Source organism: Chionomys nivalis, chromosome X (assembly GCF_950005125.1).
Source record: "Chionomys nivalis chromosome X, mChiNiv1.1, whole genome shotgun sequence".
Lineage (NCBI taxonomy): Eukaryota > Metazoa > Chordata > Mammalia > Rodentia > Cricetidae > Chionomys > Chionomys nivalis.
In genome coordinates, this window is record NC_080112.1 from 86,317,769 (window position 1) to 86,331,360 (window position 13,592).

General features: G+C 32.0%; 1 protein-coding gene across 1 annotated transcript; it reads left to right on the forward strand.

Moving 5' to 3' along the window:
* Positions 1-303: 303 nt before the first annotated feature.
* Positions 304-1,864, forward strand: Pabpc5 (poly(A) binding protein cytoplasmic 5). The gene has a single exon (XM_057760168.1). It carries the CDS (start codon positions 304-306, stop codon positions 1,450-1,452), a length of 1,149 nt encoding a protein of 382 aa, XP_057616151.1. The 3' UTR covers positions 1,453-1,864.
* The last annotated feature ends 11,728 nt before the right edge of the window (positions 1,865-13,592 follow it).

Genomic DNA, 13,592 nt, shown 5'->3' on the forward strand with positions numbered 1-13,592 from the left:
TTGTGTTCTTAATGCAGGCTTTTGAAAGCAAATTGAAATCTGAAGGGGTAAAAATTCTAAGTCCTCTTCGGGAGACCAGATTGCTTTGGGGGTTGCCTTTTTGTCTGATGCATTTGTTCTGAGCCTGCTGACCAGCTGTTTCTGAACTTCATTTTCTCAGCCTCAACAGTGATCTGAGTCTTCTTTTAGCTTCCCTTCGCCTGCCTTGGCTTGTTTCTGTTCAAGAACAGCTGTTTGGCCCCTAGATTAGAGAAAGGCGCCTCCTCCCCCTCTCCCAAGAGAGCTTCTTCTAAGTGCTCAGAGATGGGGAGTGGGGAACCTAATACTGCTGGCAAGAAAAAGAAGTACCTCAAGGCTGCCCTGTATGTGGGTGACTTGGCCCCTGATGTCACAGAGGACATGCTCTATAAGAAGTTCAGACCTGCTGGCCCTCTACGCTTCACTAGAATCTGCCGTGACCCTGTGACCCGCAAGCCCCTGGGTTATGGTTATGTTAACTTCCGCTTTCCTGCGGATGCTGAGTGGGCCTTGAACACAATGAATTTTGATTTAATTAATGGTAAACCATTTCGCCTCATGTGGTCACAGCCAGATGACCGCTTAAGAAAATCTGGAGTTGGAAATATATTCATCAAAAACTTGGATAAATCCATAGACAATAGGGCCCTGTTTTATTTATTTTCTGCTTTTGGGAACATTCTTTCCTGTAAAGTTGTATGTGATGACAATGGCTCTAAGGGTTATGCCTATGTCCACTTTGATAGTCTTGCTGCTGCCAATAGGGCTATATGGCACATGAACGGAGTCCGGCTCAACAACCGTCAGGTATATGTGGGCCGATTCAAATTTCCTGAAGAGAGAGCAGCTGAAGTCAGAACAAGGGATAGAGCAACATTTACCAATGTTTTCGTGAAAAATTTTGGAGATGACATGGATGATGAAAAACTAAAGGAACTTTTCAGTGAATATGGTCCAACTGAGAGTGTTAAAGTAATAAGAGATGCCAGTGGAAAATCTAAAGGTTTTGGATTTGTAAGATATGGGACACACGAAGCTGCCCAAAAAGCTGTGCTAGACCTGAATGGCAAGTCAATAGACGGGAAAGTCCTATATGTAGGGAGAGCACAGAAAAAAATTGAACGCTTGGCTGAGTTAAGGCGGAGATTTGAAAGGCTGAAATTAAAAGAAAAAAGTAGGCCTCCAGGAGTGCCCATCTATATTAAGAACCTGGATGAGACCATCGATGATGAAAAACTGAAGAAAGAGTTTTCTTCGTTTGGATCAATTAGTCGAGCCAAAGTGATGATGGAAGTGGAACAAGGCAAAGGGTTTGGTGTTGTCTGCTTCTCTTCTTTTGAAGAAGCTACCAGAGCAGTAGATGAGATGAATGGTCGTGTAGTAGGCTCTAAACCACTAAATGTCACTCTGGGCCAAGCAAGGGGCAGGTGGTGAGAATCGCAACGATCAGTTTGTATAGCCTTAGCTGTTACCTACTTAGCTTGAGCGTCTTTGTAATAGGGGGTTATTTCTGTCAATTCACAGATTTTTGTTTTGTTTTTGTCTTTGTTTTTTTTGTGTGTGTGTGTGTAAAAATTTATTTTGGCAAGTGTACAGAGAAAATCTTTTTCGTTATAGTGAAGAACACAATTTTCAAATATAAAATTGTCAGTTGTCTGAATTCTTTACATAATCTTTATCCTTAGTAAATTGTAGAATAAAGTTTATTCCTCTTAATTTTTATGAATTGCATAAAGGAGCCAGTTGATTATATTTCTATCTTTATTTTAATAATAATAATGTAATTACTACCATGAAAATATTATTAGCATTGTCCTTATTTCTGATTCTGGCAAAGTGAAAAGTCACCACTTGCTTTTTAGAGAAGTCATTAAAGGAGGGGGAAATGCATATGAGAAACTTAAATTGATCTATTATCTCATTTTTAATTATGATTTAAAAGGAATATTCTTTTTAAATTTTATGAATAGTATATCTTATTTATTTGTATTAGTTTTCCTTTATAAATATACTGGGAGCATTCTACTGATTTGTTAGTATCTTTGAAGAAGTATTGGAAATTGTTATTATTAATGTCATGCTCTTGTTTTGCAGTTGGTACTTTTAGAAAACTGTTGCATTTATAAATGTTTATTCAAAATCTGATGGTGACTTAAAATATTTTCCATGATATTTAATATTTGATGATATTCTAAGAAGCATCCTTAATGGATGTTTTTCTAAATGTATATAATTCATACCTACAGGTAGACTATGTTAAAATAGAAAGAATATTTAATATTACACTAACATTTTTTTACCTTTAAACATTTTATACACTGCTGCTGAAAAACTAATAACCTGTTGTTTCTTGTTAACCTTGAATATATCCATGTGCAAAGCTTGACAGTTGTATCATTAAGGAAGATTTTTTTTTCTTGAATAGGTCATAATTCTCCATCCATTATATAAGCATTATTAACTCCAAAAGATTATCCTTTGCTCCTTCAAAACGTTTAAAAAAAAAACATGCTGTTTCCAAACATTAGGAACAAAAAAATTATTCTGCAGCTTCTTCATGTGCAATAAAATTTCTAAGATAAAAATTCTCCATGTTTCATTACAGTAACCTCTTCTCCTCACTTTAATATTTTAATCCATATAACTCAACATCAGAATAAGCATTTTTGAAAATCAGAAAACCAATCAAATTGTATTAAACTTAAATAACTTTCTTAGAATATATAATTCACTCATAAGACAGATCCAGTCACAAGAACATGTTTGATGTCTCTTGTCAGTTGTTTGTTTTTTTTGCTTTACAGAAGAATTTTCATTTTCATTAACAGCATAAAAAATTTCACAATTTTAAAACTTTTTGACCATAAAATGGAAATTGGATATTTCTATGTAATGATATCAAATTGTATGTGTATATACATACTATAATATTTTCAAAATTAAAATCACTGATTTATTGATTATAAATATAATACCTAAACATAATCGTGAACCTTATAAACATTACTGAAGAAATTCATTCTCAATTTTAGCATGTGCATACCCTTTTATATCTTTTTATTAGATGTGCACACTTTTGTACAAAAATAAATAACTTTTATATTTTTGTTTTGCATTGAATCTCATTCAACTTTTCATACACATACACAAACACACACACACTGTGTGTGTGTTTGTGTGTGTGTGTTAGGAACTTCATAATTTTCCTTAATATGAAAATTGGATATTTTTGATTCTACGTTTTTAAAAATTTGTAAAATCTACTGTGCTGTACATCTTTTTTTTCTGGAAATATACATTGTGAGTTTGACAAAAAAAACTTCTTTAATGTGTAAGAATTAAATCATCCAGAGAATTAAAACACACAATAGTTAGATATGTCACCAAATGTTTGAACACTTTCAGCATGTATTATGCATCTAAAGTTATATGGAAAAGAAATCAGAAAAAGATAATTTTCGTGATTGATGAACCTAGTTTATATTATTGAAGCTATAAAGATATACAAAATGAATTGAACCCTGGTTCTTTGGAAGAGAAGCCAGTGACCTTACCAACTGAGACATAACTTCAGCCCCAAATATCATTTTAAAATCATAGTTATAAGCACAAAACATCACTTTTAACCTGACACTTTAAAACACTTAGGTCCAATATAAATCAAGGAAGAGTTCCAGGAAGTAAAAACAATAAAAAGTCATGCATGATTTTGCAACTTATAATTTGAAATATTAGTGTATTCTAAAGATCAGTCTTTATGAATTTCAGGTAAAATTACATACTTATAGGAACAGCCAGAATAGAAATATTGAGGATCTATGTAACCATATGAAAAAATTGAAGCTTCAACAGCTGAAAACCATGAGGAAAATATGTTATATGTAATCTCTATTTGAATAGAAACCTCTGATGATATTTTCCTTCTTATGTTTAAGTTTTGACTACTCATAATAGACTTCCAAAGAACAACAATATTGCCAAGGGTTTTATAAAGCTTATAGCACAGGATTTCAGAGAAAATGTGCTTAGTAAAATTAGTGTTAAAAATTGACTGTTTAATTCAAGTTTTGTTTTGCCTAAGTTTTCAAAGTTGTTACTTGGAAAAATTTTAAAGATGCCCATGGTGAAGAAAATTAAGAATATTCCTTTATGATTATACACCATCATCATAAAAATTTGGGGGAGGGGGATAAATTTTCGTACAGGTGACGTTACACGTAGTACTTTTTATTTATTACCAACGACTAAGGAAAAAGAGAAAAATACATGTAAGTGAAACATTTAGCTTAAGCAGGTGGAAGCAATAGTAATTTCTTTAATTGGGAAGTTAGAAATGGATTAAACACCATTTTATATGCAAATAAATCATCTAATTTAAGAGAACAATTAGAAAAGTGTCAATAAATGGCTAAGATATATAATAAAAATTGTGGTTAACAACAAAAATGCAGTTTTCCACAAACCATTAAAGAATGCATTAAAAACATGAGAGCTACCCTTCCATTTGGTTACTTTTTATTTCTCTTCTCAGGATTTAATCAAATAAATGAGATTTTAAGTAGCATATGGAACTGTAATTGAGAACAAAGAAAATACTTATATTGTTTATAATGATTTTGGAGTCAAAATATCCTCCTTTAAGTGTTAAGATTTTATCTATGATCCTTGTCATTTTATCATAACATGTTTCTATGATTATTCAACATTTGATTGAAAAGTATGTCATGAATGCAAGTCCTGCAATGATTGACATAACTCAAAAAATATTTGTGGAAAAACACTTTGTATACATTAATGACATGTTATATGAAGACCAATCAGATTTCACAAAGTCTTAATTCTGTGCTGAAATGCATAATCATAGCAATTCCTGAGTAAATAGTACTTGCTCATCTGAAATTGTTTAATATGCATACACTAATACTATTATTTACTTCTATTGAAACATGCTGTAACAAATTATTTCTTAGTTACTCGGGACAGTTATTGTGTCCTATATAGTTTCAGCATGTCATCAGTATTTAGAAATACTCTAGGTATAAAAGCAAATGAGAAAATAAAAATTCTTTAAGCAGTCCTAATACTAAAGCTTATAATTCTTGCTTTTCAAGAATAAATTTATTTTAATTTATGTGTATGAATTTCTTTTCAATATGTGTGTGTAGTGTATCAAATGTGTGCCTAGTGTTTATAGGGATCAGAGAAAACCTGTGCATCTTTGGGGACTAGAATTGCAGATGGTTATGAACAACCATGTGGTTACTGAAAACTCAAACCAGGCCATCTACAAGATCATCAAGTGTTCTTATGGACTGAGCCATCTCTCAAACCTCCAGTCATATTTCTGAATATCTTTTCTTTAAGTTACACTCTCATAGCCCTAACAGACACAGCACTCTTTACAAAGTCCCGGGTGGACTTGAACTCACAGAGATCCACCTACCTCCATCAGTAGAGTGTTATGATTAAAGCAGTGTACCACTAAGACTGGCCTTCTAATTCTTATACTGTAAAAATAAAACTATAAGTACTTTGATCCTCAAAAATCAAAGTCAATTTTTAAAAATATGTCTTATTTAACAGGGGAAAGGTCTTTTCCTTAAATTTCTTTCTATTATTATTTTTTTGTTTTGTTTTGTTTTGGGGGCTGTTTGTTTGTTTGCTTGCTTGCTTTGTGACAGGGTTCCTCTGTAGTTTTGAAACCTGTCCTGAAACTAGCGCTTGTAGACCAGACTGGCCTCGAACACATAGAGATCTGCCTGCCACTGCCTCCCCAGTGCTGGGCGCTGGGATTAAAGGCATGCACCACCACTGCCTGGTGAAAATCTATTTTCAATTTATATTTTTCATTTTGTTTTGACTTTTGAGAAAAGATTTTTCTATGTAGCTTTGGAGCCTATCCTGAAAGTCACTCTGTAGACTTTGGCCTCCAACTCACAGGAATCTGCCTCTGCCCTCTGTCTCCTGAGGGCTGGAATTGAAGGCATGAGCCACCACTACCAGGCTCCCTTAAATTTCTAATATGAATTTTAGGACCTTTTAAAAATGTACAAGTTCTTTAGGAATCAACAACAAAACATAGTGAATTCTGTTATTATATGACTTGATTTTCCCAGTTATCAGACTGTTTTTTTATTTAAAACTAATCATTAAACAAAATATAACATACAATAAAAAATTATACCTTTAGGGATTAACTTTAGGTTTCCAAAGGTACATATTTATTGCTTTTGAAAAATAAAGTACTTAACAAATAAATATCTGTTATTATTTAAAAATTAAAATTAAGCTAATATATATAGAATGGCAATTGATTTTTTAAAGTCACCTATCTTTGAGAACTTTGCACAATCTAAGTGCTTGAATAAAACACAGAAAACCCGAAGTATTTAAACTAGTAGATACCTTATATATTATAGTTTAATGTTATTTAAAAGAGTAAAATACTTTAGTGCAGTCAAAAGGTTAAGTTTGGGTTAAAAACATTGTCATAAGGATATTTTAAAAATTCAAAGCAAGTGAAGGAAATTTATTTCAAAACAACAAAAATAGAAAAACCAAGAATGCATTTATTTATTCTGTATACAAAAACAGAGAGATTTGTGAATTGACAATACTTAAAGGATATAAATAGTAATTGAATATTATAAGTGTAAATGGATACTGTAATGACAATAAAATTCTGCATATTTTGATGTCTAAGGTCAAACATCAAGAAGAGCTTCCATTAAACTTCTGTAGTTATTCCTTATGTGACTACTAAAAGTTGTCTTAAACCTTAGGAGTTATCTTTTGTAAGTGAATGTTCTTTCAGAAAATGACTGGTGCTAATCTGCTCTCTACTCTTTTACCTCCATTTAGCTAACATTGGTCCACCCTGAATTTTTGAGAATGCATAGAATTTTTCTGGTTTTATGAAGTTTTTCTAAACATGACCTTTTTTTCTTTTTAAATTTGTAGCATGTTTGTGATACTGTGCAACTTTGCTGAGAAGATTTTTAAGATTTGCATGCTAAGAAATCGTAGATGGTGGCAAATTTGTCTACTGTTTATATGTGAATGAATGTATTTAATTAAAATGTACCTTTAAAAGAATGTACATTTAATAATAATGCCAATTAAAGAAACAACAAATCTATTGGTCTGTTTGGTATTATGGCTTCATAATGCATACATGGCATAGAATATGTGAATACCAAACTATAATATATATAAATATACATATTATGTGAGATAATTTACGTCATGAAAGCATGTACAAGATGTGACAATTAAAGTCTTCAAGTTTCCTGATGTAGCAAATAGTCCATGAAATTGCCTACCTACAAGCAGACTTTATATGTTTTATTATGGCACAGCATACTAATGTGATCTACTTAGACAAAGAATAAAAACACATGTAAAGTTATTATTTTGAAACATCTGTTTCATTTTCTTCCAACTAAAGCAAACCAGGCAGGAAAAAGAACCATACATATACTAGGTATGTCTTTTCCTTGAATGCCCCGAATAAAATAGTTTTACTTTAGGCAGTATGGCTTCCTTAGACTATTGGGTCATGTTCAGTAATTCTAAGTTCTGATACATGTCCATATGTTATCTATTTTAATGCTAAAAAAACAAATGCTTCTCTATAATAATTTTAATAATACACATAAGTTAAAAAACAGTAGCACATCTTTATCTAAAAATATTTTGAATCACTGAGATAATTTATATTGAACTTATTAGAGACACATAATTGTTTAGTTGAAATATTATTTTCAGTATTGGGCCAAGAATTTAGTTTTTACTAACACTATAACTGCTCTTAACCTACATGTGTTTATTGTTAACATTTTTAGAGAATTTTATTCTGTATAATATGCAAAGTATATAAGTCATTCAAAATTCTAAAAAAATTGAAAATGTCATTATGTAAGTAAAGCAATGTGGAATCTGTCTCTAGAAGTTGAATAAAGCAATTTGACTAGTTAAGGGCAGTGTATAAATGACTTGGGTATCTATAAAGTATTCATTAATTAAAAAAGAGGCATTCCAATACATTGAATATGTATGATTTGAAATATCAAACTAGGAATTTAGCATTGAGAAAGTGTAAAATGTACCTGTGTAAAGTAGTAGTTGATATACTGAGAGCACTCATAGAATACATGAACAAAAATCCACAACACTAAAAGAAGTGCCATTTAAATTTTTTATAACATCACTATAGATGCAATGGTAAATGAATATGTAGAAAAGTAGAAAAAAAGAGTAAAAGTAAACATTAGATCCCTAAGGATATGAACATCTTGCTGACATTTCAATCTTCATTAAAGAAGAGTAACATTTTATGTTAAAATTTGTCTCAGAAGAAGAATTATTTCTTTTGTAATCCAGTACTTTCAGGAATTATTAGTAAATTATTCTACAAGTGATTATTAATTTCTAAAAATATTTGTGAAATTTTCTATATTAATTTTAATATTTTTGTTGCTTGTAACAGGATATTCCTAAATATGTTCTTTTTATGGGGCATTGGTAAATGTGTAAATATATGAGAGCACAAATTATATATTATTTTTGTAAAATATTAAGATATCAAGATAGTTGAGAACAATGGCAGTGTAGTAAATTTAAAATTCATTTTTAAGGAAATTAGACGGACAAATATATTGATGAATGGAACAGTTGGCAGATATGTGCATGCATACCTTCATATAATATACAAACAATAATAAAAAGGACAAAAATGAACTTAAGAACAGCTCTGTGCAACACATGAATAATAAGTGATTCTTTTTTTCATACAACTGTAAATTAGTAACCACCAACTTCTCAAACCAAAAACAAGGCCTTGCTGTGTATAAAAAGTTATGTTCTAAAGAAAGGTGATGAGAGAAATGATGAAAGAAAACACAGATAAATGGGATTCCTGTGTAAATTCACTCCTTAGAAGACTTTATAATGAATATTTCCCTTGTCTTGGTAGAGCGTCATTATCTCCCATGCAGATTTAAGTACTGTAATAACAATAGTTTTTATCAATGATGGACATTTTGTACCATAGCAGATGCAATTATTTTCTTGCTAAATATAGGGGATACATGAGAATTAGTGAGGTTTAATTCCAGATCTTGAGTCAATTACAGTGATTAATAGGATTTAAATCCTAACTTTGGGCTTTTAATTATGTAGGATGGGAGCTGGACCTTACTGTTAGGTCAGTTCTGTGTTCTGTGGGTAGAACCTGATGACTGGAGGTCTTTAGGAGAGGGGCCTGGCATCTTGTGTGCCTCAAGGGGCTTACACTTAATCTATGATGTTTGTACAACCACAAAAATCATGTAACTAAATTTTCTATATGGCAATTTCTCACTAAACAAGATGTGACTAAACTTAAAATCAGTATTGAAACATTTGAATATTTTAGCATTCTTTCCTTTTGTTAAAATTATTAACACTACAAGGCCTCATCTCTGGTTTATTAAATCAAAATCAGTGTACCCACATTCATATTTGTATGAAGAACAAATCTATATTTTTATCATTATCTTTAGAAAATTCTTATACTTACTTGTATTAATAGCTATATAAGAAACCAACAAATAGCTTTTCTAAAGGACCAGATAGCATATGACATATAGTTAAGTGGTTCTGGCCAAACTCAGGAATGTTATACAGAAACTTAAATGGCCAATAATCCACATTTCAATAAGTTTTGAATTAGATAAAATACAGTGATAATAATAGAAATAAAAGATTGTTCACAACACAATTCTATTTTGAGCAGCTACATTTTACTTAAAAAGACTTCAAATTTAGTGTCTCAGTCATAAAATCAGTTACAAACATTTTAAAATTAAAAATTAAAAAGAAACACTTTATAAAACTTGTATTTATACAAAAACAAGTGAAAGTAATAGCAGAAAACAAGCTTATAAATTATTATTTTCAAATCCCTGATCTAGAAATCTTGGTCAGAAAGGTTGTCTTAAACCATTCTTATTGCAATGTTAAAATAATATAGCTTGGATAGTTTATTAACAAAGACTATTATTACTTGCAGTTTTAAAGGTGAGATATTCTTAAATCAAGATCCTGTTAGAAATAGGTACTTAGTGAGAACATCATCTTTATGAACTGTTTCTTTTCATCATTTACCCATATGTAAATGCTAAACAAGGTTCCTTATTGTTATTAGGAGGGCCTAATCTCATTTATCAAGTTTTTACTCCCATGATGTAATCACTTTTTTAAAAGTGACACTAGATAAAACCATTTCTTTTGGAGGCATAAGTTATAAAATTTCAACTAAAAGCACAGCTTCTTGAATATAAGAAAATATTTTAAATTATAACTACATAATAACTGAACTTCCAGGTATTTTTGAGATAAAGCTGCTCTTCTAGATTTTATGACTCTAACACACATCTCTCTCATGTCCTGGTTCCATTCTCTTTCTAACAGTTCTCCTTAGCAAATATATCTCTGTTACTTCTAGCACTATGGGGAATCTAATGAAAACCCGGATTTATTTCCATAGTTTTTCACAATCAGGGACTACATACAGGGACAACCTGTTACACTCCTGCTCTCAGCAACTCTTGAAGATTCCATGACCACTTTACTTGTGTATTTTTAATGACCCCAAAGCAGAAACACTCAAACAACATTGCCAAGTTTAACTATGTGGCATGCAGCCTGACCTCATTGAATTACATTTGCAGCAATTTGTATTGTATTGTTGAATGGTTCATATGAAGGAAGCTTAGCTGGGTGGTTTCCTACCCATAGGGCACCCTTCTTTTTGGTTTATTTTGTAGCATTCTTCTTAACCTCATTATATTTTTCAGGAAAAAGCTTGACTCCAACATTAAATTTTCTGGTGCCATCTTTCCTTATAACCCTACATTTTGTATTTCTTTTTGCCATACTTACTCTTTTTTTTTCAGATGTGCATATGTAATTGTGAATAATCATGCAACAGAGTCAGTATTATGCTCTTTAGAACTATGACTTTTCAGCTTAGTGTCTGGAACATTATTAGAACAAAGGCAGAAGGCACCCATACCTTTACCAAAAATCACAGAAATTGTCTCTAGCTCAGTTGCTAAAATAGTTTTTCTCTGAAACTTCCTGACCAGATCTCCATAATCTTTAAAGTTTTCACTAATACTGTCTTCCAAGTTTCTTCTAAAATAGCTCATTAAGTTATGATTATATAGTTCAATGATTTCTCTAATCCAAGGTTCAAAAGTCTTCCATGTTCCTCCAAAAACCAGCATGATCTAGATTATCAAAGCGATGTCCTAGTCCAACATGTTTGTGATTTACATTTGCACTTTTGTACTGTCATGACAAAACTTCATGTCCAAGGCAACATATAAACGGAAGCATTTAATTGTGTTTATGGTTCCAGAGGTCTAGAGTTCATGATGATGGAACAGAGGACTGGCAAGTTGAATAGTTCAGAACTCAGATTTTGATCTTCAAGCAGGAGTCAGAAAGAGAGAGAAATAGAGACAAAGACAGAGAGAAAGAGAAACAGATAGAGATAACACCATGGGAATGATGTGAGTCTTTTGAATTCTCAAAGCCTACACCCCTGAAACATTTTCTCCAATAAGACTGCACTGCCTAATCCTTCCCAAAGAATTTCACCAATTGTAGATTATCTTAGTTAGGACTTATATTGCTGAAACAAAACATGATGACAAAAAAAGAAAGTCAGGGTAAAAATAGTTTATTTGTCTTACTTTTCCACAGCACTGTGGAAGGAAATGGAAACAGAAATAAGAACAGGAAATCCAGCAAAGCAGAAACCTGGTTGTAGGAGCTTATGCAGAGAAAATGGAAGAATGCTGTTTAGTGGCTTTCTCCCCATGGCTTGCTCAGCCTGCTTTCTTGTGAACACACTATGTACCATTCACAATGGGCTGGACAATTCCCTATCAACCACTAATTTTAAAAAATTCCTTGCAGCTAGATTTTTTTGTTGTTGTTTTTTTCTAGACAGGGTTGCTCTGTGGCTTTGGAGCCTGTCCTGGAACTAGCTCTGTATACCAGGCTGGTCTTGAACTCAACAGAGATCTGCCTGCCTCTGCCTCCTGAGTGCTGGGATTAAAGGCATGCAGCTAGATCTTATAAGAAACATTTTCTCAAATGAAGTTCCCTCTTTTTAGATAACCCTAGTTAGTGTGTGAAGTTGACATAAGACTACCCAGCACAGGGACAAATTATTCAAAGATATAAACCTATGCAGGCCATACTCATTCAAATCATTTGTATATGAAGTTGAGAGGAAGGTCTGTTTTAAGGGGTTCATCAAATTGGAAAAGGTAAATGTGAGGTGTAATATAATGATACATTATATACATGTCTGAAATTCTTAAAGAATAAATAAAAGGTGAAGATATTTTGCTTTCTTACCATAGTTGTAGCTATACTGTGTTCATTTTATAAGTTAAATTAACAAATATATTTTAAATTTTGTAATAAAAATAAAAATATTAAAATATTTTATATCAGTATCCATCATCTTGAAAATGCAAAACAACTTAATTTATACATTTACTGTTTTAAAATTTTTATTTATTTTCTTTGTGTGTATGTACCTATGTGCCTTCCTGCTCATATGTATTTGGTACTCACAGAGGTCAAAATAGAAAGTCATGTACCATTCAACAGGTGTAACAAATGATTATGAATATGCATATGAGCCCTCTCTGCATATGAGCCCCACCTCTTTTTCTCTCCTGCCTATCTACTGGGCATTTAGTTCTTTATGACAACAATTATATGTTTTAGACAGGAAAAGTAACATAACTTTAAAGAGTTAAACAAATGCAGCATGAAATAATGCAACATATCTTTGCTTTATTGAAAAATATTTTAGAGCATAAATGAATGTAACACATCTTATACCAATATTCCACAACATTAGCCAGATCAAATACTTTGTCAGACCCTGCTGGTTCAGAAAATGACATATCATCAATTTGAATTTAGAGTACTATAGTTTACTAATTTTTGAATTACATTATACCACTTTGTGACCCCTCTTTAGACCTTGATTGAAAACAACATAGCCATGATGTTCTCATTTCTGTTCCAAAAAAAACCCCACTTACTACGTATCTATACATTTATACATAAAATCAGAGAAGCATGGATTAAATATGTTTGGTATTTTAGAAAATATAATGCTTTTGTTACTGAGTGTGTTGGCATATGTCTGTACTTCGAGAACTCAGAAGGACAAAGGAGGAAGATGGTCATCAGTTCAATTTGCTGTAGTATTCTGAACAGCTCCTCCTCAGTACTTTGACCTGGGGTACCTAGCAAATTGTTGTCTCTCAGAAGTCGATAGTCTTCTCCGCTCAGATTATTCACAAATCCATAGAAAGCTTCTTCCCCATCCAAGCGATCCATTTGCCTTCTGCGCTGTCCTGCAGATTGGTCATTTCTTTGATCGCTAGAATCTGAGTTTTCCATCTTGATGAACAAGTGGAGGATTATCTGTCTGTTATGACAAAGTACTGAAATCCAATCAACTGGACCGTCAGTTTTCTTCACTAGGCTTCGGTGTT